At 44.1% G+C, this 27,980-nt stretch overlaps 1 protein-coding gene across 1 annotated transcript; it reads right to left on the bottom strand.

Annotated features, from left to right (window-relative positions):
- Nucleotides 1–4: 4 nt before the first annotated feature.
- Nucleotides 5–27,066, bottom strand: LOC106564913 (sphingosine kinase 1). The gene is made up of 5 exons (XM_014131419.3): nucleotides 26,453–27,066; nucleotides 12,243–12,392; nucleotides 6,160–6,254; nucleotides 5,722–5,837; nucleotides 5–4,380 (listed from the first exon to the last, which is right to left on the bottom strand). The coding sequence occupies exons 1-5, from the start codon at nucleotides 26,877–26,879 to the stop codon at nucleotides 3,465–3,467; spliced, it is 1,704 nt and encodes a 567-aa protein (XP_013986894.1). The 5' UTR covers nucleotides 26,880–27,066; the 3' UTR covers nucleotides 5–3,464.
- Nucleotides 27,067–27,980: the final 914 nt, after the last annotated feature.

Here is a 27,980-nt window from a genome sequence, read left to right as displayed (position 1 = left end):
CAGGTTTTGGTTTTCACTTTTATTTGATTCAACATTTGCCAAGTGGAAAAATAGAACTCTGTATTCAACTCAAGTAAAGAATCGCAATCAAGATTTATAAAAAGAACAGTTACTTTCCCTTCACCAAATACACCTGAACAACACTGTCAATAAGACAACAATCAAGCAGCAGCAGTAAGACGTTTACATCGAACAAATCCAAGGTTTTTGGGTTAGTACTGGACTGAAGTTCTTTAGCTATACACCTTCAAGTGTCAACAATGGAGTATATTAGGGTCTGTGCCTGAGTTTTCAAACTGGGACATTAAGCTTCATCAATCCTCATTTTTCGTTCTTAACCAAGCACTCAATTCAACTGGAAATGGGTTACAGGAGTAGGTCCGTCTCCTCATAAATCCAATGAGGAAATGAAATATTGAAGATTAATAGGACCGGTATCAAGTCTAAGCATCAGTACAGTACACACCCCTCTTCCCACCACTAAGGGGCAACATGTTCAAGGCACAGCAAACAGTTTCAGGGGCTCTTTCTCAATAGTCTAAAATCTGTCCTCGTTTCTTTTCCTGCATTGCTCTGATCTGAAAGAACTCAGCAGGTGAAAGCCTGCCAACCCACTGATGAGCTTCCACCATGTTTTCACCTGCCAAATGTTTTCCAATCAGTGCAAACAAGCAGAGAAAATGAAGAGGGTAAGAATTGTTACAACTGAGAAAGTGCCAGGGATTGCATAGGCTATGAGTAGGGCATAGAGTTTTAGTCAAGTGAAGTGGTCAGGAAAATCTCATGGCCCAAGCTAGCTACAAGGAATGGATTTGAACATGTTTCAAGCCCAAGCAGAAAACTCCCGTGGCAATCAATGGATTCTGAACAACAATTTATCTCATGGAGGAACTGAAATAAGCGGCTCATGTGCGTCTTGATATTTTCACATCCATTTCCTTATCATAATGACTCATCGATTCCTAGCATGTTCAGGGGCGCGTTCCTCTGCCCAGGTGTTGCCGACGACAGCCAGAGCTTACAACTCCTAGATATGTATTTTTATGTATCAGCTAACCATGTAAAACTGTTGCAATCTGTCAGTCGGACATGGCACACAACCATTGGTTGATGCATCCAACGGCTGAGCAGGAGAACGCAACCAAGGTAAGGATGGGAAAGGCATGTGCTGCTGCTCTAAAATAGCAATCAGTAGAGGGAGGAACGCCAGATGAGCTCAATCAATTCAGCAGTAGGGGGAGGAATGAGATGAGCTCATGTCTCTGAAAGGGTTAAAAGCAGAGTTAATCATTTTGTACTTTAAACAATGCAAGGTGCTTTCTTTTGCATGCGGCACAGCTAAAATCACAGTCATTTCTTAATATGTAATTTTGGTCTTCCACATTTATAATTATTTAGTCTGGACTGACGACAGGTTTGCAACATCAAAGACCCAGTCATTGCACAATATCACAACATGAAACTGACATTTTTGCATTTTGGGAAAATCTTGTGGCCCAAATGTGCACTCAGTCATATCAGGGGCATTTGTGGCTCCAAAAATATAAACCGAGGCCCAACAACATTCTCTCAGGGTATCCCCCAGTTCCATGACCTCTTATCATCCCCTAAGGCAAACAAGATGAACATAAACATCTTTCTTTCAGTGTGTCAGAACCTTATGTTAAACATGATGCTCATTCTCCACAGCAGTGTATCTGTGAAGGGCTGTGTGCCAAGACCACGTCTGCGTCCCTATGGGCCCTGTTCAAAAGTAGTGCACTTTATAGAGAATAGGGGGCCATTTGGGATGCATCCCACACAATGCTGGTCCCTCATGCAGCGTTGAACAAGTCAATACTCTCCCTCATCCCTCCCTCTTTTCCATCCCCTGACCAATGTGCTGTTTAATCAAGCGTCACCTCTCTTCCTTTTGTGTTTAAGGCAATATAAATCACCCTCGTGATTCAGAATCAGTACAGAAGAAGGCTAAGACGAACAAACTCAGGCTAGCTACTGTATTAGCATCACATTAGCCTTAGGTTGCTCTTGTCATCATTTATCTTCTCTGTTTTAAAGCTTTATGATAAGGTGATGATTGCTGAGAAGGGGTCTGTACAGTGTGTGTGTAGTGTACTGTTGGGGTGTCAGCTGTAGCTGCAGGCAGACAAAAGCAACTGGGACTGCTCTGTGGTGCACTGCAGTGTCGAGAAAGGGGGGAGGAGGGGATGGATGGATTGGATGGAGGAGAAGGATGGATGGATGGGGGGAGGGGAATGGGGAAAGACTGCAGTTGGAGACCTGATACAGGCACTACAAGTCATCAATCACGTAACCTGGACCTGTGCTGCATGCCTTCCTCTGCAGGACAGGCCACAGCACAATAAATAAAGGCAGTCTCACTGTAGGCTGTTTTAAAGCTAGTGGTTCATGGAAATATGAGGTATAAAACAAGCACATATCAAATGACTTGAAGATACGTCTTTAGTATATTTGTTTGCATGTCAATGTAAGGTGGCTGGTTGATTTGAAGTATGGTGTGTTTTCAGCTCATCACAACAATGCCTAATCCAAAATAAACTCCAATCTTTTCAAAACCGGTCATCAAGTAGTCCAGTCAGGGTCTAGGTCTTAGGATAAACTACTGACTCTCAAGATTCAAGGTAATCAAAAACAACCCTATGGTAATTGAGCATCAATGGTTGAGGGTTCATTTCGGGATCGGCGCAACTGTCACCTAATTATTTGAGTTCAAATGAATTGGTTTCTAATAATGTCAATGCGGGCTCCCGGAGATTGTATGCATCTTCCATATTTCCACGTCACAGCGGAAGAGAGCAGTGAAGGCATCTATCCAAACCCTATTTGTTGCATAAGAAAGAAAATTCAAGTTGAGATGCCCTCCCATAGACAAAGCATGCCCAGGGTCTGTGAAGGACAGTGTGGGTGACTGACACTACATCAAGCCTTACATCATACCCCTGGTACAGAGAATGTATGTGTGGGTGGGCATGGTGGTGGGGTGAAAATATTCATATTTCATGAGTTTCTCCATAAGTATAAGACATGCTTGGAACAGCCAATTAAAGGCCAGTTGCTTTGTGTTAGTGGGAAGCCATCTTAGAAAGGCCGAAATGCTAATTAATGGGGAGAATGGGAGATTGAGAACATTGGGCTCTGTAGAAATGAAACGTACCCACCCATTGTGAACTTGTGTTCTAGCCTGCTACTCCTTCATGGCACTTCCAATCCGAACCTTCAATTCAAAGTATAAATTCAGAAAGAAGACTAAAAAGTCCATTAATCCCACCTCCCTTTTAGATGTGAGTAGAAAATGCTAATGCTAGTTATTAGCATTGTCCAGATAATGCTAACGCGAGTTGTTAGCATAGCATCGTCCAGAAAATGCTAACTAATGTTTTTAGCGTAGCATCTCATTAGCATAACATGCTAACACTAGCTATCTATCCAGTGGATCTTGTTAATCATCTAGTGATGAGCCTGGCTATCCCACCGTGTACCTGGGCCTGGACTGGCCCATACTCCACCACCTCCCCGTCCACCGTGATCACCCCTTTGGGCGAGTAGGGCTCCAGCCGAAGCGCCCGCACCCGGGTGTACACCAGGTGGGGGCAGTTGTTGGCCAGGTGGGTGCCCTTCTCCATGGCCAGGAAGAGCCGGAGCAGGGCCGTGCGCGATATGCCTGCTCGGACATATATCAGGTGGATGAGGCCGTCATCAAGTGTAGAGTCGGGTGCGGCATACAGGTCCTTTGCCAGGTGAGACTGGTACATGGCCAGCATGAGGACAAAGTCCTCCTCGGGCACCACCACCCAGTCGCTGGGCACCGGCTGGTCCAGGGGCACCAGGAGAGAGTCTGGCGGGCCTGTTAGGGTGGAATTAGCGGACATGGGTTCCCAATTCTTCGCCTTGAAGGCGTTGTTTGAGTTACGGGAGTTGTGGGCTGCGTTCTGGCACGGCGAGTCCTTCGAAGGTCGGCAGAGGAGGGTGGAGGAGCAGAATGCAGACGATGGCGGTTGGCACTGAGGTGACACGCTAGTCATCTCCTCCAACGAGACTGCCGATTGCCGATCCTCCTCCTCTCCATCCACCTCGTCAACCGGCAGGTATGCCAGACGGCCCTTATACACCCTCAAAGATGCCAACCTGACCAACGTCCCCATGGTGAAGCGGGCGGCGCCCACGTGGCGGTACTTCTCGCTCTCCACGTCCACGTCAGCCACGAAGCCCCAGGCCAGCGAGAGGAAGGAGAAGAGGCGCGTGGGGTTGGAGGGGCTGGAGCCCAGGTGGACTGAGGCCAGGTCCATGCGAGACACCAGGCCCTTACACAGCAGGAAGCCACAGCTGACCAGCAGCTCCTCGCTTGACACCGGCTGGGCCCTGTCAGGGGGGAGGAGAGAGAAAGAGGGGGTAGAAGGAAGAGGAAGGGGGGGAGAGAGAGGGGGGAGTTAGCGGTAGACACGACAGACAACAAAGACAAGCCCAGCTGGGAGAGGGGACTGGGGGGGTGAGGGGTAGAGAGGTCATAGGACCACCAGCCCCACATCAACCACTCAGCCTGCTGTCTTTTCTCCTCTACACCACAGCCTATTAGATAATGACGTCGCAATAAAGTTCCATACGATTGGGGTCACGTCCATATGGCAGCATATCCATATTCAGCGTGTATTCATTATTCATCCTAGGCATTAGGCTCACCATTCAATAACAGCCATTGATTGGGGTCTCTCTTTGGCTTTCTTTTATCACGGTTTTTGTACACAATAACATCGTACAATTTTGAGCTATTTTCTTATTCACTGAAAAGAGAACTGGGGTGTAGTATCTCTAAACAACCAGTAGAGGGGGTTCTAACTATAAACTATTAGAGTCATCCGATCCCACTGCTCAAGGCAAAACTGACCCGTTTTACCGTTGTGTCCTATAGTGTACAGCCCAAACAGATCTGGGACCAGCATACATACATAGAACAAACGGTGATACAGTAAGCCACGGTAGATCAAAAACAGAGCAGCAGATCATATTCTGGATCCCCTGCAGGGCAGAGAGAACAAAACAGACTCTGGGTCCTTCCTCTCATTGTGTGGCAGGTTGACTGGGGCTTCTGGTGGGGGGGATGGCAGAAATGGATAGACAGGAGGGCATGCTGGTTGTGTAATTGTAATTCATTGTGTTGATGTTCTGTACTGTGGTGGTTAAAGAATGAGCCAGCAACAGTATGTTTGTTCTCCACTACTGATTCTGGGGATTTAGTCAATACAGTTTGTCAAACATATGGGCAGTAGTTGGCCCTGTGCTGGTGTAGATGGCTGTCTAGAGGGCATCCTTCTTCTCGGTCTTCCTGGAACTATATTTCTCACCCAACTGGATAAATTGGTTTTCAATTAATTATTCCCTTCTTTGAGAATCACTGATCCAACATGGGAAACATCAACGCGATGCATTACTTGTCACAAATAATCATGCCAGATTGAGTACTTCAAGGAAGAGGAGGGGGGATGCAAGTACAATATTGGGACTAACTGCTACTAACTAACTGCTACATTGGGGTCTTGGTGTGTCACCCACCCAGAGTAGTGGTGTCTAACTGCTACATGGGGGTCTTGGTGTGTCACCCACCCAGAGTAGTGGTGTCTAACTGCTACATGGGGGTCTTGCTGTGTCACCCACCCAGAGTAGTGGTGTCTAACTGCTACATTGGGGTCTTGGTGTGTCACCCACCCAGAGTAGTGGTGTATAGAGGCAGCCAGGGCGTTACCAGAGCCCCCTGGTAGGATGCCCAGTGGGGTCTGGATGGCCTCCTCCCAGTCATCTCTCTCCATCAGGCCATTCACAACCTGGGGGGAACAGATAGAGCAGGGGTCACCCAACAGCCAGAGAGTCACCAGATCTAGGGCCACTTTCACAGACCAAGATAAGGCCTGGTCTAAACTAAAGTGCACTTTCAGTGGAATCTCTCCAAAAATAGGCTTAAAATCTGTGTCTGTGCAACAATATGCAAGGTCAGGCAGAACCACGGATCTCAGCACACTGGGGTTTGAGGTTCAGAAGCTAAATGGATGCCATGTTGGCACCAGAAGTTCCAAGACAGTTGCTAGGTCAAGTAAGAATGCACATTTGAATTATTGTCGGGAATGGATTATTGTATTTGTAGCTCACCTCAAACAGCAGTCCGTCCCCGGACATGATGACTAGAGCGCCCCACTGTGACAGGTCAGCCTCTCTCACCAACTCCCTGGCATGGTTCTGCCGCTCTGAAAACATACAAGGAAGAAGAGTACGTTTACATGTGTTTAGGTGTGTGCGTGGCCGTAAAACCACTTCATGTGTTATTGTAGTGTCAAAATCCCTCTCTTTTGTAGTTGTGAGACCTTTAACTTTCCAATCACTTTGGGAATCAAGTGGGTGTGTGGTTTGACAATGTGCAGAAATTTGAGATGGAGAGGACAAGGGCTGGTATGGCCCTTCCGAGGACAAACTGTTGGGAATACAATAGCTGAACAACAAAACAAAGGGAACATGGAATGTAGACTACACAGGAGGTTAGTGGTAGAAGACAACTGATAGTCCACCTACCGTACCAGGCTCTGTGGAGGCTGGTGAGGGGAGGATGGCTCATAATGTCTGGAACGGAGTAAATGGAATGGCAAACCCATGGAAACTATATTTGATGTATTTGTTACCATTCCACTGATTCCGCTCCAGCCATTACCACAAACCCGTCCTCCTCAATTAAGGTGCCACCAACCTCCTGTAACCAGGCTAGCAGCATATATCTTTACGGCAGAGAGGACAGTTGATATGCCACCTTAATGAAATGCAGTATCACATTGCAAATTAGATTAAAAGGCCAAATTACGTTATAGGGCCCGCCATCAAATTAGACTGGGGCAATCAGCAGATTGTAAATTGCGACTTGAATAGGATTACGTTTCCCGTAACATGCTGATCTAAGGTCAGATTTCGTCTTTCTCCCCCAATGGTTAAGGTTGGGCTTAGAGGAGGGTAAGCTGATTCTAGAACTGTATCCATCATTCCACTACGAGAAGGATTACGTTTCCCCAAGCACTGACCTAAGGTCAGTTTTGTGTTATTTCCCTGTATGGTTAAGGTTATGCTTAGGTGAGCGTAAACTGCTCGTAGAGCTGTATTAATGGCTCCTAGAGCTGTAATACATGTTCTTTAGGGGGCAGTAGTCTATCAGTGGAGGCTGCTGAGGGGAGGATGGCTCATGATAATGGCCGGAATAGAGTGAATGGAAACCATGTATTTGATACCATTCCACCAATTCCGCTCCAGCCATTACCATGAGCCCATCCTCCCCAATTAAGGTGCCACCAACCTCCTGTGTAGTCTATATATAGTGAGTGATTGGTACTGCTTCCTGTACCATCACAGTTACTTTTCAATCGCACCTTTTATTCCCCTAACACTCTGCCGGGTTAATATTAGTAGCACACTCTCAGAGAGAAGCACGCACACACACACACACACACACACACACACACACACACACACACACACACACACACACACACACACACACACACACACACATTCTCTCTCCTCAAAACACACTCTTTATAAAAGGCCAGACTGTCTAAGAGCTCTTTGGTGGTAGCCACTCAAGCTTAACAGCATAAGCCAAGTCTTTCTTTCTTCCCCAAGGAATCTTATCTTTACCTCTCTCCAAGGCTGCGTTTACACAGGCAGCCCAGTTCTGGTCTTTTGACCAATCACATCAGATCTTTTTCATAGCTGATCTAATTGGTAAAAAATATCAGATTTGGGCTGCCTGTGTGATCGCAGTGTCTGTTTGCACAGAGATACTGTATAGCAGTGTTTCCCAACTCCGGTCCTCCAGTCCCCCCAGCAGTACATATTGTTTTTGTGGCCCACTGACAAGCACAGCTGATTCTACTTGTCAACTAATCATAAAGCCCTTGACAAGTTGAATCAGGTGTTTTTGTCCGAGGCCACAACAACAATATGTACTGCTGGGGGTACTGGAGGACCGGAGTTGGGAAACACTCTTGTAGATCTCTATGCTCCCTTGTTTGTCCTTGCATCTAAAACCCACTGACAGCAATACCCTCTCTCTATGTTTCCTTTCCGTGTATGTAGTCTACAATACAGTAGTGTGATTGTTCGCTGTATCGTTTTATGCTGGTCTTGACACAACAGTAGAGAGCATTCCCCTCGGCAACATAGGCCTCAGGGGAGGCATCCGATTACTGAGGCTATGCTCCAAATGGCACCCTATTCCCTACACAGTGCACTACTTTTGACCACGGCCTATAAGGCTCTGGTCAAAAGAAGTGCACTATGTAGGGAATAGGGTTCCATTTGAGACGCAGTAAAAAAAGACCTTTCATTCATTTACCCTCCTGCTGGGCCTGAGAACAGTATACAGGCAGGGAAAATCAATTTCCCTTCATCAGTCTCCTCACATGACATTTGCATATGCAGAGGCTGTAAACATAGTGTGTATAGATAGCCAGTCCGTTTCAAGACGGAGGGCAGCGCAGCTGGAAAATATAGGAGGCTGGTTGCTGCGTAGGAGGAGATGATGTTGTTAACCTACTCCCTTTCCTGTTAATGGGGATTGATCGTAGCCGATAGCAAAAAAGGGAGGGAGATAGCACATTAACACACATATGCTCACACGCATACACACAGCACGTTGGTGCTTTTAGTCATTTTTATGAGTGTTTGTTGTGGTGGTGGGTCGCATGGTCAAATATGAGGTCTGGGACTGGGTGCAGTGCAGTACTGTAGTGTAGCTTGACTGACAGGCTCAGCCTCTGGGCTGCAAGCAATTGTTCTTCCTTTTCCCAGTTCTGTGGCTCTGTGGAATGAGACTAAACCATTACACTGCTCCCTTTTTCTCTGTAATGGCCCTGTGGTGGAGGGGAGGTGTGTGTGAGTTTGGACAACTATCCTGTTCTCTGCACTGGGTGTGCATGTGTCTCTCAGGGTTGGCCTCAGGGCAGCCATTGTTGTCCCTCTAAAGAAGCTACCATTCGGACTCGGATTCCAAAAAAAGAAAGAGAGCGAGGCTTAACCTCCAACACCACCGTGCAGTTTCATGTCCCCAGACTCCCCTCGTTCCTACTCACTTTGCTTCACTCTCCTTTCCCTGTCCCCCTCCTCCCAGCCACACTCTCACTGACCCTGCCTCTCACAAAAGGAGGTTCCAAACCCATCTCACACTAGGGTATATACAGTATGCTGCTGGGCTGAGGAAGGACACAGACATGACAGACATGACATTTTAAAAAAAAGGGACCGTTCAATGGTCTAGGTACGATGAGGACCGCACCAGGGACCCATAATGCACACTGACAGTAATAGCAGGGATCTTTTTCTTTGCTGTGTGCGAATGTGTGCGTGGGTGACTACCTGTTCACAAAGGCTACGCTGTGTGTGTGTGTGTGTGTGTGTGTGTGTGTGATTTGTGTGTCTGTCTAACTGAAGACTTTGGGTCAACACAGGTGGAGCAGAAGTGGCAGTGGTGTGTGTGTGTGTGTATAGATAAGTCAACCCGGTTGGGAGCTGGAGGACACGCTGTGGCAGCTTAGTCAGCACCCAGGGACAGAGACAGGGACAGCCTGAGGGACGTAGAACCAGTAGAATCACCACCTCACCACACGCTCTCCCGCCCTGAGGACCAGCCATAGAGAACAGGCCACAGGCTATAGAACCAACCCCAGCTAGATTACAACGGCACTGGAAAGATAACATCCTGCAACAGATTCGCCTCGGTCTCAAACTGACAATAGGAAACCGTGGATTTTCTATTATCTAGTTTTCTGGGTCACAGGCTACATTATGGACATTTACTGTTCTATTCCAAAACCACCACAGCTAGCACTGATGCTAGATGGGTCACAACTGCACTGGTCTCACTGGAAAGACTGTATCACTGGGAAAATAAGAATAAGAAGATAACATCCTGCCATTTTCCTTCTGTTAGGGTGTCTCTCAATAAAGGTGGCTTCCTTTCCTTGTATGATTACTTAACCTTTACTTAACTAGGCAAGTCAGTTAAGAACAAATTCTTATTTACAAGGACGGCCTACCCCGGCCAAACCCGGACGACGCTGGGCCAATCGTGTGCCGCTCTATGGGACTCCCAATCACGGACGGTTGTGATACAGCCTGGAATTGAACCAGGGTCTGTAGTGACGCCTCTGGCCCTGAGATGCAGTGCCTTTAGACCGCTGCGCCACTCGGGATACTTTTCTTCTTCGTCTGAACTGACAGAGAGAAGGCGTCCGCCTACCATTGATCCTCTTCAGAGAGGGAAACAGAGATCCTTTGAGACCCTTGCGCCAAGCCTCCTCCATGCCCAGTTGCCCAGTCTCCCTCTGGGCAGTGGACTCATCCTTCCCCTCCCTCTGGCACCGCCACACAGGCAGGGCTCCAATAATGGGCCTGTCCTCGCTCATTAGCGTCCCCATGCTAACTGTCCGCTAGGCTAGCACAGCTCTGGCCCTGCCTCAGTCTCACTGGATTAGAACCGAGAGCCACTGATATTTTCCTTTCACACTGACCATTTCAGCATGGTTTCAGTAAATGGATAACCAGGCCAGCCCAGTACAGCTTGGCTGGACTCTTTAGTGTTAAAAGGGGTAGCAATGGTGATGCAGAATCTTTGTTTGCAAACTATCGCCTGCACAACCTTTTGTCTTCCTCTGAAAAGTGTTGGCATCTACCTGTATGGTGACTACCTGGCTATTACAGGTTAGATTGAATCAAGCCCAGCGTCTCCGAGCTGTGGCCGATCATGGAGAAGGATGACGACATCCCAACGGACAATGTCCTAGAGAGATTCTAAAGTCAGAGATGATCTACCCTTGTGTCTGGCAAGCTAGATCACCCATCCTTCTGCATAGGACTAGAACAAGGGCTCTCTTCAATGGGAATTCAATCTTCTCAGAAAGAATAGGCTTTTTACATAGAATTGAATCTATCCACAGGATTCATTTCCCATAAAGTGTATCCCCAAAGTTCTGAACTCTTTTTTTTCTTTTTTTCCCACATATTCAGCATTTCAGAATGCGTTCAGAGGATTGCTCTCTCAGTTTTGGGAAAGGGATTCATTATCTTGCCTGCTCTCTGACACTGCAGTGATTTAAGAACAGAGGGAGAGAAACTCAGTAGACTGAAAGGAGGGCGGAAATGTAGGGCTTCAAAAGCTACATCTGGGTCATATTCATTAGGCCCCAAACAGTGGAAAATGTACGGAAACATGGCAGAGACTGCCTAAACGTGTCCAACAAGAAACTATTTGTTTTCAGTTGTAAAGCGTTTTGCATCGGTGTGCCCTAATGGATATGACCCATTTGATGAGCTTTGAACCAGAAGCCTAATACAAAACTAGTACATTATCATTACAATGTCCCCAGACTGTGGCAGCACACATGATAATGACTACCCGATCAACGTGGCTAATAAGTTGCATCAAATCACACACACACACACACTATTATTATCCAGGCTGCATCACATCCGGCCGTGATTAGGAGTCCCTTAGCGCGGCACACATTTGGCCCAGGGTCACCCGGGTTAGGGGAGGGTTTGGCCGAGTTAGGCCGTCATTGTAAATAAGAACTTGTTCTTAACTGACTTGCCTAGTTAAATAAAACATTTTATTTTTATTATTAGCCCATCAATAGGGCCCATAACATCATGGTGAACCAGATTTTAAACAGAGGTTTGTGTATAAACATATTACATAATGGATATACATGCATACATATGTGTCGACAGCACTTGATCAGAATACTGACTGCCAGCTAGCGATGAAAACAGCCAGAGGATTTATAATGGGGGAGGGAGAGGGGGGAGGGAAAGAGGGAGGGTCAGCTTGAGAGAGACGGCCATTAGCTGCTTTGCTTGACATTGCCAATTGGAGTGGAGGGACACAGAATGATGGTTTCTGTTTTGTTTTGTCCAGTCTGCCAAGCGGCTGAGCGTTAGTGTGTGTGTGTGTGTGTGTGTGTGTGTGTGTGTGTGTGTGTGTGTGTGTGTGTGTGTGTAGTGCTTTGACAGTCGGATTATTCATTGACCTGTCATTGCAGGTCTTAGTGTAGGATATTGACCTGTGATAATGCATGTGCATACACTGACACACAGGTTAAGTCAGCAGAGATGACTTGTGTTTGTGTGTGTGCGTGCCTGCGCAGTATACCTGCATGCGTGTGTGTGTGTATGCACATACAGTACGCTAAACTCACCAGTGATGACCAGAGTGTGTGGGACACCGGCCTCGTTGAGCATGTGTTGGACGTGTCCGGTGAAGAGGCTGAGGGCCTGGCCCTTCCCACTGTGGGGGTTCACCAGTAGCATGACGCTGCAGGAACGGTGCACCTCACTGTAAAGCACACCTAGGACAGAGAGATGCATGGACAGGGCTTATGACAGATGTTAGACCTGCTAATCCCACAAACACAGAATCCCATACAAGACACGTATAATGGCAACATTTCAAATCACTGAAGTTCATATTCAGTTTAGAGTGTTTAACACAATATTTAGCATAATTCTATATTTTTTCCCTTTCCAATGTTCTACTCAAGGTGAGGGTTGATGGTCACTAGACTTGATATTGAATGTTTTGGATTATTCTCATGTCTGTTGATAGTGATTGACGCCAGACTGGATGTACATGGATCGAGGACACACTGATTCTGTTGCAGCAGACAGTCATTGCATTTTGGGTTTTACTTCCTAAAAGCCTCTCGGGCTGGTGTTACCAGAACATTTGGTGCTGTCTGATTAGGACATAAAGGGCCCGTCTCCAAGAGGCCAGTTAGACATTTTCTTTGTTTCTGTGCTGGGTGTTGTGTCCCTGTTGCAACTTGTAATAAACCAGGTAGATTTCTGATTGAGTCAATCTGTGTCTTCTCTTCTCTTTCGTTACAACAACAGGCAAAGGAGGGAGAAGCTTGATGTTACTATTATTAAGGCCAGGAGTTTTTCCTGACCATGTTCCATGACCAGGCACTATAACTAGGGCCCTGAGTTTTTCCTGTTCAGATCAGATTGGTGGTCAGGAAAAACTCCCATCCCTTATTTCTACCATTAATCCTCAGACTATACTAATTAGATAAACACTCAGAACTATGACTCAGGGCTTCTTTGCCAATTATTCACTTTCTGCATCAGTCCGCTCTAGCTAAACCATTCTGGGAAATTAAAGTATTTTAGTCACGGAGGATGGGAAAGCCAGGGAGTAAACAAGTTTGACAGATGATGAACGAGTTGAATGACTTGCTATGGGTGGAGCACAAGGACAGTGCATTGGATGCTCCCTGGATGAGGTCATCCAGCAACGTCAAACCTAATTGGCAGGACGTGTTTTTCTAGACGACCCCACGTCTAATGGAGCTACTGTCGACATATATTGCAGACTACACCATTACAAGTTAGGAAACACCACCTATCAGAGTTACAGTATCTGTACTACTGCAAACAGTGTATTGCAGACTATGGCTGTGTCCCAAATGGCACCCTATTCCCTTTATAGTAGTGCACTACTTTTGAGTAGTGCGCTACAAAGGGAATAGGGTGCCATTAGGGACACAGCCTCTGACAACACAGGTTAGATTATGAAACACCCCCTATCAGTACTGTAGATATGTGGTATCTGTGGAGTTTGGTCACAGGGCTTTGACTTAGTTAGCGTAACAGGGCGTAAGATGGAATGGGGTGTGTCTTCTGTAGATGCCTTGTCACAAGGCAGTTAAAGTGACAATGTGTTTTCTTGTGTGTTTGATAACACATGGCCTCAGTTAACATGACCTATTGTACCTAGATAGCCTTCCAACTTTGCTTGACGTATACTGAACAAAAATATCAACTCAACATGTAAAGTGTTTGTCCCGTGTTTCGTGAGCTTTGTGCAAACAGTTTACGTCCCTGTTAGTGTGCATTTCTCCTTTGCCAAGATAATCCATCCACCTGACAGGAGTGGCATATCACAAAGCTGATTAAACAACATGATTATTACACAAGATGGCACCGACAGAGATGTTCACCTCGCTTCGAGTCCTTAGGAAACTATGTAGTATTTCGTTTTTTTGATGTATTATTTCTTACATTGTTACCCCAGGAAATCTTAAGTCTTATTACATACAGCCGGGAAGAACTATTGGATATAAGAGCTATGTCAACTTACCAACATTACCACCAGGAATACAACTTTCCCGAAGTGGATCCTCTGTTTGGACCACCACCCAGGACAATGGATCTAATCCCAGAAGCCGACCCAAAACAACGGCGCCGCAGAAGGGGCAGACGGAGTGGCCTCCGGGTCAGGCTCCGTAGACGTGCACATCGCCCACCGCTCCCGAGTATACTACTCGCCAATGTCCAGTCTCTTGACAACAAGGTAGATGAAATTCGAGCAAGGGTTGCCTTCCACAGAGACATCAGAGATTGTAACATCCTCTGATTCACGGAAACATGGCTCTCTCAGAATATGTTGTCGGAATCGGTTCAGCCACCGGGCTTCTCCATGCATCGCGCCGACAGTGATAAACACCTCTCTGAGGATGCTTTATGATTAACGACTCATGGTGTAATCATAAAAACATACAGGAACTCAAGTCCTTCTGCTCACCCGACCTAGAATTCCTTACAATCAAATGCCGGCCATATTACCTCCCAAGATAATTCTCGTCGGTTATAGTCACAGCTGTGTACATTCTCCCTCAAGCAGATACCACGACGGCCCTTAAGGAACTTCACTGGACTCTATGTAAACTGGAAACCATGTATCCTGAGGCTGCATTTATTGTAGCTGGGGATTTTAACAAAGCAAATTTGAGAACAAGGCTACCTAAATTCTATCAGCATATTGATTGTAGTACACGTGGGGTAATACTCTAACTTCCGCGATACATACAAAGCCCTCCCCTGCCTTCCCCTCGGCAAATCTGACCACGACGCCTTCCACACAAACTAAACACTTTCTTTGCCCGCTTTGAGGATAATACAGTGCCACCGTCGCGGCCCGCTAACAAGGACTGTGCCCCCTCTCCTTCTCCGTGGCCGAGGTGAGTAAAACATTTAAACATGTTAACCTTCGCTGCTGGCCCAGACCGGCATCCCTAGCCACGTCCTCAGAGCATGCGCAGACCACCTGGCTGGTGTGTTTACGGACATATTCAATCGCTCCCTATCCCAGTCTGCGGTCCCCACATGCTTCAAGATGGCCACCATTGTTCCTGTGCCCAAGAAGGCAAAGATAACTGAACTAAATTAATACTGCCCCGTAGCACTCACTTCCGTCATCATGAAGTGCTTTGAGAGACTAGTCAAGGATCATATCACCTCTACCTTACCGGCCACCCACTTCAGTTTGTATACAGCCCCAACAGGTCCACAGATGATGCAATCGCCATCACACACTGCACACTGCCCTATAACATCTGGACAAGAGGAATACCTATGTAAGAATGCTGTTCATTGACTACAGCTCAGCATTCAACAACATAATACCCTCCAAGCTCATCATCAAGCTGGAGGCCCTGGGTCTCAACCCCGCTCTGCACAATTGGGTCCTGGAATTTCTGATGTGCCGTCCCTATGTGGTGAAGGTAGTAAACAACATCTCCACTTCGCTGACCCTTAACACTCGGGCTCCATAATGGTGCGTGCCCCCTCCTATACTCCCTGTTCACTGCATGGCTATGCACGCCTCCAACTCAATCATGAAGTTTGTAGACGACACAACAGTAGTGGGCTTGATTACCAACAACGACGAGACAACCTACAGGGAGGAGGTGAGGGCGCTCGGAGTGTGGTGTCAGGAAAACAACCTCTCGCTCAACGTCAACAAAACAAAGGAGATGATAATGGACTTCAGGAAACAGCACAGGGAGCACCCCCCTATCCACATTGAAAGGACAGCAATGGAAAAGGTGGAAAGTTTTAAGTTCCTCGGCGTACACATCACAGACAAACTGAAATGGTCCACCCACAGACAGTGTGGTGAAGAAGAGACTATGCCCTCCCAGGCCCACCCATGGCTGTGCCCCTGCCCAGTCATGTGAAATCCATAGATTAGGGCCTAATGAATTTATTTCAATTGACTGATTTCATTAAATGAACTGTAACTCAGTAAAATCGTTAAAATTGTCCATATCTTTGCTCAGTATAGATAACAAAGCTTTGTAGCGGCCCCAAATGTAAAAAAAATTACATTTTAAATTTTTTAAAAAACACACCCTCACACAAAATATAGGTTGAATCAACATCATAAATTTGCTAAAAAAGCCACACTGTTTTTTATTTGTATTTAAGTCATTTAGCAGACGCTCTTATCCAGAGCGACTTACAAATTGGTGCATTCACCTTATGATATCCAGTGGAACAACCACTTTACAATAATGCATCTAAATCTTTTAGAAGGGGGGGGGGGTTAGAAGGATTACTTTATCCTATCCCAGGTATTCCTTAAAGAGGTGGGGTTTCAGGTGTCTCCGGAAGGTGGTGATTGACTCCGCTGTCCTGGCGTCGTGAGGGAGCTTGTTCCACCATTGGGGTGCCAGAGCAGCGAACAGTTTTGACTGGGCTGAGCGGGAACTGTGCTTCCGCAGAGGTAGGGGGGCCAGCAGGCCAGAGGTGGATGAACGCAGTGCCCTTGTTTGGGTGTAGGGCCTGATCAGAGCCTGAAGGTATGGAGGTGCCGTTCCCCTCACAGCTCCGTAGGCAAGCACCATGGTCTTATAGCGTATGCGAGCTTCAACTGGAAGCCAGTGGAGAGAGCGGAGGAGCGGGGTGACGTGAGAGAACTATTTTTTTATTTTTAATTTTTTTATTTTATTTTTTTCTATTTTAGTTTTTCATGTCTCATTCTAACCACATACCAACAATAGTGTTTTCGGCTCATTCCAAGTTGAATTTACGTTTGTTACCACTTTAATATCAACCAAATCGGATGTTTATCTGATGTCTTTGCCTGATGGGACTTGTATCTTTTTTCCCTGAGAAAAAAAAGGGTTTCTATGTAATGTGGACCCTTTCAAAACAAGTCATGAAGTCCTGGGAGGACAGAGATGGCAGGGCCCTCAATTATAACTGTTGCGTAAATTTCACACAAAATTTCTGCATACTCCATTTATGAAAAGTCTGTGCAGGTACAAAAATATTGAGATGTATCGATATTTTGCAGTGACTTTTTCAAGCTAAACATGTATGCTTCCTGTCCGCACACTGACACATTCTACAAGATTTATTGTATATTCAAACAATTTAAAAGTAGGCTAAATGCTACAGCCCACACCCCCAGACGAATTGTTGTTCACAATTTTGCTTATCAATAGACTATTGGGGTTCTATGTCCTGCTTTGGTGGGCTCTGAGATTAAACAGACAATGATATTACGCTCCCATCACACAGCAATACTGTAGCTTACCCATACAGTCAAAAGTTTGGACGCACCTACTCATTACTCAATTCAACCAAACGAAACTACTCCGGTACATTATATTGTCAGTTATATGATACTGTCAGTTCAGGGATTATTGAAAGATGGGACAATCTCTACTTTTCTTCACAAATATGAAAAAAAATATTAACAACATTTGAAATATACAGTACCAGTTAAAGGTTTGGACACCTACTCATTCCAGGGTTTTTCTTTATTTTTACTATTTTCTACATTGTAGAGTAATAGTGAAGACATCAAAACTATGAAATAACACATATGGAATCATGTAGTAACCAAAAAAGTGTTCAAACAAAGATTCTTCAAAGTAGCCACCCTTTGCCTTGATGACAGCTTTGCAGACTCTTGGCATTCTGTTTTTTTATGAATACGATTTTCAGATGTGTGTACGCATGGTCTAGAATTTGTGGAGAGGTGAGCACATTCTCAGATCAAGTACATTTTTATACATTTCAACTTTTGCGTGAAAAATGGCGCACAGACATTTTGGGGTTATATTTTGTATTTAATCACGGTTTATAAATGAGGCCCCAGGGCAGTGCCCTCATAAATAATTTGGCATGGACCTGTGCCAACCCAGCTGGCATGGGCCCCAACCATGCTGTGTTTTTGCCTCATCATTACCCACGAGGCCCGTCTTGTCTGGACCCATTGACAATTCCTCTTAGCCACCCTACCCATTCTCAAACATTCCTTCATTAGAAACTGGCTGTGGTTGAGAGTACCACCTCCACCTATGGTCTTGGTTGTCAGCAAGACGCAATGGTTAGGGTCAGGAGTTTTTCCAGGTGAAACTGGTCTCTAGCTGACCTGACCACGAAAGCACTTGGCCCTAGTTATATTACAGCCCTATTATCCTACAACCTATAACTAGGGTTTGGAGGTTTTCATGGTCAAATCGGGGAACATCCAGTATAACCCATCATCAGCTAAACAACATGGCTCATTGCCACATGACACATCTAGACGAAACCAACAAAGCACACACGCAAACAGAGAGAAATAAATGAACAATCTGGGTTTCTCTAGAAATAAACTGACATTACTCATTGTGTTCACCTCCCCACAATGGCTCTTTTGTACCCGGGGAAAGCCACGGCTGCATTTCTATAATCATTATTGTGACTAATGAATCATGATACTAGATGTTGCTCTCTGTTTGTTTTGGCCTGGTGTGGTCGGTGGTCTGAACAGATCTGTGGCCCCTGAACAATCACATCTGAGCATGCCCAGTGGGATAAAGCTATAACACCACTTGCCATGCCCTTAAAAAGGTAATCATCATGTCATCCTCATCAAAGGCCAATCTCTTAATCCTCACATCGTGTGGTTGTGACATGTAGTGGTAGCAGACTACTATAAAACTATAGTCCGGTTGTTATCGGTTTTAGTCTGTTGCCCTTGGTTAAGTAGATAAACACTGATAGTGTTTATTATGACACAAATAAGACACAGTATAAAAAGGCAGTAGACTTACTGTAGAAAGACGAAGGCAAATGGGCCATAAACAATTATTTGGGATAGTTAAAGATGCCACTAAACGGCACTCTCCAACCCGATTACTGTAGAACCATTTTGACAGTGGTAAACCAAACAATTCCAAAGGACCGCTTGCTGTCTGAGCAACATTTCAACTGAATTCACTAGTGCAGTGATTAAGAAATGTCTCATCCGTAGACTTCAAAACCTAGAGTGAACAATTTGTCCTGAATTTCAGTTAAAATGAAAAGGAGAAAACCCCCATAAAATAGTATTTTTCTGGTCTAGGTCTGGATGGCATCTTAGAATAGCAAACTTGCACAGTATTGCGTGACAGATCTCGCTTGCGACTCAGTGAAGTGTCTGTTCTCGTTAGACATGGAAGACGGAGCATTTGTTTATTTATTAGCTAACGCTCTCCACTTTTCCTCGAAACTAAACTGGGTGGCTTACAGCTTCAACTGACTATAGAAGATGTTGGTGTAGGATGAAGTTGCCCCTAGACACACTGATCTTGGGTCAGTTTTCACTCTACTGGTTAAGGTTAGGATTGGGGGAGAGGAAGCTGATCCTAGATCTGTACTTAGGGCAAAGTTCACCCCTGATCAATGATGTTCATATCAGGGACAGGCAGTGAATGACTGACGACTCACAGTTGAACTTCCAATGAAAAATTTTTTTGAATTATGCATTAGCTACTTATTCTAATGTCGCTACTTTGAGTGTGGCTCAAATTCTGTATTTGTGGAGACTGGGGAGGTATGACAGCGTTAATTGCGGCTGAATGAGCCTGAGATGGCCTAACTATGTTTATAGGAAGGAGGGGGAAGGCAGGGTGCCAGGTGTATTTTCAAAGTAGCCACCCTTTGCCAGCTTTGCACACTCTTGGCATTCTCTCAACCAGCTTCACCTGGAATGCTTTTCCAACAGTCTTGAAAGAGTTCCCACATATGCTGAGCACTTGTTGGCTGTTTTTCCTTCACTCTGTGGTCCGACTCATCCCAAACAATCTCAAATGGGTTGAGGTCGGGTGATTGTGGAGGCCAGGTCATCTGATGCAGCACTCCATCACTCTCCTTCTTGGTCAAATAGCCCTTACTCAGCCTGGAGGTATGTTGGGTCATTGTCCTGTTGACAAACAAATGATGGTCCCACTAAGCGCAAACCAGTTGGGATGGCGTATCGCTGCAGAATGCTGTGGTAGCCATGCTGGTTTAGTGTGCCTTGAATTGTAAATAAATCACTGACAGTGTCACCAGCAAAGCACCATCACACCTCCTCCTCCATGCTTCATGGTGGGAACCACACATGCTGAGATCATCTGTTCACCTACTCTGCGTCTCACAAAGACATGGCGGTTGGAGCCAAAAATCTTACATTTGGACTCATTAGACCAAAGTACAGATTTCCACTGGTCTAATGTCCGTTGCTTGTGTTTCTTGACCCAAGCAAGTCTCTTCTTCTTATTGGTGTCCTTTGGTAGTGGTTTCTTTGCAGCAATTCGACCATGAAGGCCTGATTCACGCAGTCTCCTCTGAGCAGTTGATGTTGAGATGTGTCTGTTACTTGAACTCTCAAGGATTTATTTGGGCTGCAATTTCTGATGCTCGTAACTCTAATGAACTTATCCTCTGCAGCAGAGGTAACTCTGGGTCTTCCTTTCCTGTGGCGGTCCTCATGAGAGCCAGTTTCATCATAGTGCTTGGTTTTTGCGACTGCACTTGAAGAAACTTTGAAAGTTCTTGACATTTTCCAGATTGACTGCTTATTTGAGCTGTTCTTGCCATAATATGGACTTGGTCTTTTACCAAATACGGCTATCTTCTGTATACCACCTCTACCTTGTCACAACACAACTGATCGGCTCAAATGCATTAAGAAGTGAAGAAATTCCACAAATTAACTTTTAATAAGGCACACCTGTTAATTGAAATGCATTCCAGGTGACTACCTCATGAAGCAGGTTGAGAGAATGCCAAGAGTGTGCAAAGCTCTCATCAAGGCAAAGGGTGGCTACTTTGAAGAATCTCAAATATAAAATATATTTTGATTTGTTTAACACTTTTTTGGTTACTACGTGAATCCATGTGTTATTTCATAGTTATGATGTCTTCATTATCATTCTACAATGTAGAAAATAGTAAAAATAAAGAGAAACCCTGGAATTAATAGGTGTGTCCAAACTTTTGACTAGTACTGTATATTTTGATAGATCAAAGTATCAGCTATCACACAATGTAAAGGAACAACCTCCTAATTCCAAAAAAAAAAAAACATAAAATGCAACTAACTGGATTTGTCAATACCGTCAGACACCATAAAAGGCCTTCATTTTTACATTTGTTGTCCAAGTGTTTAAAGGCCTTGATATGTTTAATTTTAATATTAGATTATTCAAATATGTAATACAAATCTCCAAACTTATTTTTGTTTTATATATCATGCTCCATGACTAATTTTGTTAGCATTTTGGCCTTTTCTTTTAGATTCAGAATATAAAACATTTAGAAAGCAAACATTATCCCTTGGATCTAGCACAGCAAATAAGTCAATAGTTTAAGCATATGTTGCAGAACAGTGATTAAAATATATATTTTTTATATTGACAAAAAGATCTTAAGGGGGGTGGCCATCAATGACGGAGTTGACAAGCCACTGAGTTAACAACAAATACTCAAAATACATATTTTTGCCGATAAAAATAAACTTAAATTAAAATATTTGTAAAATATAGAAAAGTATTCATTTGAAAACCCCCAACAAAAATAACCATTTTTTCAGATCTTTCAGCACTCTGATGTTATATAGTTTTTTTTCTTCAGGAGTTGACAAATTGCATTACAATTAATATCCTATCCTAATCCATCAGGCAAATGGAGTTGACAGTTTATGGTCGTGACAATGGTGATTTCAATATTGTTTGTTTAAATCTATCAAAAGTAGAAAGCATTACAGACCATGTTTTGTCTTGTTGCACTACATGTAATGAGGACATGAAGAAGGGTTCCTTATGGTGTCGCTGACCCTGTTCATTCATGGTTCATTGAACTGACCAAATCTCCAGACACATTTTTTAGGAATCACAATTTTAAAATACATTTTGTTTAAAGTCAGAGAGCGCTATTGTAAGAGAGTATACAAGATCCTTTTCAGTTTATAGTCATTATTTCCCATTTAGAATTTAAACACTTTTGAGAGTTTTAAATTGGGAGACTTTGCCCTGGACAAGGGCATTTCCGTGCATTTTGCCCATATGAAAATTGAATAATATTTGAAATATTTAGAAAATTACAAATGCAAAATCTATCCCCTTATAAAATTCCACTAAATGTAATTTTTAAGCTCATAATAATAAAAAATAAATAAATAATTCCAACTATAAAAATAAAGTTTCCCTGCCGGACAAGGATTGTCCCGATTTTCAAGAATTCCTGAGTTATGTGATACTGTAAGTACATAACCTACCATGATAAGCTCAACGCCAACATACTCTTAAATAGTACAATAGTAGCAAGCCAAGTCATGCTTAATTATTGCATGTACCCATCAATGCATTCCTACACGTCAGATGTAGGTAGTACTAAATCTGGACAAACCCCCATTAGGAGAAAAGCCAGCTTCCACATTAAATGATTTATGGGTGATAATAACCTAGAATCCAATTGGCCACTAGCAGCCATAACACATATCTTAAGTATAATATGGAGAAGGACTGGGCGATATATCGGGAATGCCGGTATACCATTATGAATACACATACCAGTAAAGATTTCTACAATACCGTCCATAATTACATTTGGATAAAGTGCTAAATAAACAAAAAGTTCTACAAAACGTTTTGACCATGTTTTGTTGAGCATTAAACCATCAGAATGGAGAAAGCCAATTAAAACCACTTAAAATGGATGTGTTGGTCCTAGGACCATGCACTGCTCTTAAAACATATTTACAACTTTTGTTATTCAGAAACATCAAATACCGTGAAATACCGCCATACTGTCAAAAATATTGTGATATGATATTAACGCCTAGCCTTAATATTGAATGGATCTGTCATAGGCTAGCACATCCACTAAATGTAGTTAGCTTAACTGTCTGCATTTGTGCTGGTAAGATACAAATCAGATTTGTCTTGTGTAGGCTGTTTTAGTTCCCCCCCCATCAATCCTGAAATCGTCTTTGTATACCTACATAAACAGTCCCTCATTAACCCAAATGCATCTTATCTACGTCTGATGGTACCTCACCAAGACAAACACAAATAGAGTAGTCTTGTACACAACAGCGTGGCAGTGGGTTTGAGCTAGTAAACAGATCCTGGCTGAGTTGAGACTCAAACCAGACCGACCACAAAAAGGGTGTGGAGGGAGGAGATGCCTGACAGGGGGAGAAAGGGGGAGACAGGGGGAGAAAGAGAGAGGAGAGCGAAAAGGATTGAGAGAACGTTGGGGGAGAGAAAAAGGGGAAAGAGGGAGCGAGAGAGATGAGGGAACGATAAAGGATAGAGAGAATGGCAAAGATGTAGATGGCGAGAGAAAGAGGGGTGATAAAGATACATAGAGCGTAAGTCAGCGAGAGACAAAGTGAGTGAGAGGTGCGGAGAGGATCTAACCACCGGCTGTCATTCTCCTCTTGAGTGGTGTCTCCTGGGTATTTTCGGCAGTGGGGTGAGATGGGCGAGACAGCTGAATAAAAAAAAAACGACTCAGAAGTAAAACCTTTCCGGATTTTATAACCGCCAAGACTTTCGCATTTGATAGAATTAAACTATCACTCAGATTTAACTAAAGATTTGCACCTTACATGCTTACAGTACATTGTCTGTAAACATGCACCGTAACATAACAGCAGATTATAGCCACGATACTTTACAAATAAAGCTGTGTAGAAGAAGCTGGCTACCCACCATGAAAACCCACAACCACATAGTGAGAAACTGCCCTTCTCATAGACTATAATAGACCATGTTGGTCTTTGTTGAAACGTGGTTCAAGCGTTGTGTCATTAGCCGAAATAGAGAACAAGCAAAGAACACAGCAAGCCATAAACAGACAAGGATATTTTCTTCTCATTGCTATACAGATGTCATTAAAATCTCATTCTATGTGCTGTACATTGTTCTGTGAAGCCATGAGAAAAAAACTGATACAAATTCCTATCAACATTATTGAGTGACAATGACATTTTGCAGATTTTCTGACCAGCTTGTGTGTGTGTGTTGTAATTCCTCTTTCTATCATCATCACTTAGTGGCCTGAAACACTAAGCTGCTGTGAGCCCAAGGGTCTAAACAGGGAAGGCCCCAGAGAAGAGGTGTGTGTGTGTGTGTGAGTGAGAGAGATGGGCTTAGTTAGAGGTCTTGACAGCACGTCAACGCTCATCTTGGAGAACGTCCGACAAGAGTCCTCAGGGAAAAGGACTGCTGTCTCACTGCCGGGGCCTCCGAGTGAAAAAAAACACATACGACTTTCCATCTCCTTCTTTTTCTCTCACTGTCTCTTCTGCTTTTGAAGCAGAGGAACAGATGTACTGTATGAACACAGAGAACTCAATGCTACCTATTTACTTAGAAGAAAAAAAACAATAACTAGAAGCAGAACCGTGGCCCTTAGCGTTGGGAATAAAAGATAACTCTGTAACGGTGGACATCTGTGGCATATTGATCCGTTTCATCCAGGATCTATAATATCCGATAACATACAATCGTATAATATTACACCTCATTAACTCCAATAGAATTTCAATGTGTGCAAGGATGTCTATATAATAACAATATGCTGTCATCCTAGTATTAAATGACATTTGATATGCTATATTGTATGATTACACCCGGTTCATTACTATACCCAAATTCTCTAAATGTGGATTGTAATGCATGCTGTTGTCCATGCAGTGCATCTGGTTTGTCGAAGGGGCCAGTGGGTAATATATTAGTAATGGTATTGAGTGTGCTGGAAGCGACCTGCTTTGTTGCTGAAAGGAGAGGCCCTTGAGATGTGTGACAATGATGCCCGTCTTATTAATTCTCCTGCTTATGTCCCAAATGGTGCCCTATTCCCTACACAGTGCAATACTTTTGACCGGATCCCATGTAATGGGGTGCCGTTTGGGACGCGGGTTCATTTCACGCTACAGATGTACCGTAATGACATGGGTGCCGCGGGATAGAGGACCATGTCGATTTACAGGCAGATGAACAGACAGTAAAGCTCCCTAAAATGGTATGTTGTTTTATGGTAATAAAATTGCTGTGTAAACGTTGAGGCAATATCAATGTCAAGTTTTAAAGGCAACTATAATATCCATAGTACAGTATCTTGCAAAGTTGACTTCTATCTCATCTCTCCACTATCTTGGCTATTGGACAGTTTGATCATTGGACAGTTTGATCATTGGACAGTTTGATCAGTTGTAGTTAGATTGTGCAGCAGCCCACTTCTCCCCCACCATTAGAATTGACGGCACACAGGCATGAATTCATGTATCGCGTAAATAGAAATACCTCACTTTGCTGAGGAATTTCAATAGCTCACATCCTTTGATAACGTCTCTCTATAGAATTCCCAGCATCTCGGTTTATAGGCTACCTTCGTCTGTTAAGTTAGCGTGATTGGATGACTAAGCCATAGACTTACATAGCACTTCACTTCTGGAAGGGACAACCTTTTATTGGTTTCCTGATTTGTTGGCATGGCTACAAGGTAAGAGACAATGATCTGGGCTGAGCCTTGTTTCTGAACCTTCCAATTAAAGTGCATTATTCCCACTAGAGTAATTATAGACTTATATCCCTTAGCACTCATACCTTTAATAGGCCTATTGTCTAGATCAGGTTTTAACCCTAAACACCTGATTCAATTAGTCAACTAATCATCAAGCCTTTGACTAATTGAATCAGGTGTACCAGTTTAGGGTCAAAACAAGGAGAGAAGCATGTTGGGAAATCCTGATCTGCATGCTGTTTCTTCTCTGTTAGTATTTCTCTATTATTTGGCTTAGGCCAGGGGTGTTCAACTCTTACCCTACGAAGTCCGGAGCCTGCTGGTTCTGTTCTATCTGATAATAAATTGCACACACCTGGTGTCCAGGTCTAAATCAAAATGGGGGGTAAAAAAGCAGAGGAACTGGATTCAAAGTCCAGAGTTGAGTTTGAGGGGGTTAGGCTATTGTTATTCTAGATGCTGTTTTGTTGTTACTTTGGGCTGTTAAAGGTTGCTTAGCGAACATTGTGTAATTTGAGTGTCAGTCGGATCAGTCCTATTGTTTTATTAATTTACAGAAATTAGTTTAAAAGGTAATAGAATAGCCTGAGACAGATGACACTGATAAGAGAGTGAGGAACTTGCTCCACAGCAGTAGATTATGCAGACAACCCTTCTTCCTCTGTCAATGACTAAATCATGTGCGCTAGACAGGCATACCAACTTGGTAAAAAACATGAATGTAAAACACACACAGCACTTTCCTCAACCACTTATGAGAAAATTATACGAAACTATATGACTTGCTCACGATTTCTCAAATGTTGTTGACGAACAGAGCTCTCCCGGATGGTGCCAGTCCATTTCTCTGCCTCCTCCAGGTTGGCGCGTGGGTCCTGGAACAGGGCTACCCGAAAGCACTGCTCGACCCGCTGCCTGGCCACTCCAGAGCTCATCCATCGTCTTTTAAAAGGGTAGAAATAGACAGAGAAGTACGCGTCCGCGTTGTCATCTGCACTGAAAGCCCGGCAGCCGACACAGTCCCTCAAGTTGAAAACCACTTTGCTCCGTCCCGCAGGTGTCGACGTGATCTTCTGAATGGTGAGATCTCTCTCGGTTAAACTCACCGCGTACCTCACCTTTCGGTTGCCCGTGGCTGTGAATTCCCCGTACTGCAGAACCTGGGTGATTCCGTTGCGATATGATGGAGGGTCCGATTCGGTTATCTTCGGGTCCATCCTGCGCGCAGAGGGAGGAAGGGACGCGATCCGCAGACCTGCTTACGCGTGATAGGGGAATGCACACAGTCAAATACCTGCTGAAGAAGCAATCGGTCTGCTGGGCAAGAGACTGCGAGTTTTTTCAACGCTATTAAGATGTTTTTCCCTTTGAAAAAGAAGTGTCAGGTCGCTCTCTAGTGATAGAATTGAGGAACGACAATTAAAGCGTTGTGCACGGCGCCTGTACCTGTCACCAAAAGTGCTCGACTAGATTTGCACACGAAATAAGATAACACTTTTTTTTTTTACAGTACATTTCACATGGGACCTGTCAATTAGTTATTATGTTAAGACTTTTTCATCAGGCCCTGTCTACAAAGTGCATGACCATTGTGTAATTTCGAAACAATTTAGCCTACATGGGCTTCTCTTCGCTAACCAGCGCGCAGGAAATGGGGGCAGAAAGTGGAGGACAAAGCACACTTGTCATATCAATAGAATCTCAGGGGAAATTCCAAATTGGTCTAGACTAGTCTGAAGAAGTGTCCATTTTTAGAAGACTGTCTTAGGCTACTTTAAACCCATGCGTAAAACTGGGCAGCCTTGCCATCTATACAGACTAAACGGAACATGTTCCCAGTCCTGAAGTTATTTCTGGTAAAAGAAAGCAGCAGTCTAACATTCATCTCAACTCTTCATCCCAAAATGTTTTATCTGCGGTCTGTGTCTACAGCGCGCTCTCTGGAGGAAGCTGAGCTTGTGTTGTCACCATTGTGGTCCACCAATAGAACCAGAAAGAGGGAGTGGAGGATGCTGCCACTTAGTGCGGCATGCCAGTGCGTATCATAGGTTATTTTAATGTTTTGGTCAGTAAACGCCTCTGTGGCCAATGTTGCTTTCTCTAGAAATGAAACGCTATATATACATTTTCAGAAATGTTTGTAATTTTATTTCACATATGCCTCACTCTCAGAAATAAGACTGACAGATTTTACAATCAAATGAATCAATGAACTACATTTTTAATAAAGAAATGTACAAATGATACCTTTGACATCAATATTTAAAACACGTTTTTCAATAAATTAATTTGAAATTTGCATGTAAAACATTTAGATT

The sequence above is a fragment of the Salmo salar genome, chromosome 12 (genome assembly GCF_965601325.2).
Source record: "Salmo salar chromosome 12, fSalSal1, whole genome shotgun sequence".
Taxonomy (NCBI): Eukaryota; Metazoa; Chordata; class Actinopteri; order Salmoniformes; family Salmonidae; genus Salmo; species Salmo salar.
This window is presented reverse-complemented; position numbering and strand designations above follow the sequence as displayed.

What these genes read in the sequence shown, in the direction of transcription:
- LOC106564913 (XM_014131419.3), bottom strand. Translation starts at nt 26,879, where the DNA reads ATGGACCCGAAGATAACCGAATCGGACCCTCCATCATATCGCAACGGA. An exon ending in TCAACAACATTTGAGAAATC is followed by an intron (nt 12,393 to 26,452) that starts GTGAGCAAGTCA and finishes TCTCTGTCCTAG; the next exon opens with GTGTGCTTTACAGTGAGGTG. An exon ending in ACACACTCTGGTCATCACTG is followed by an intron (nt 6,255 to 12,242) that starts GTGAGTTTAGCG and finishes GTATGTTTTCAG; the next exon opens with AGCGGCAGAACCATGCCAGG.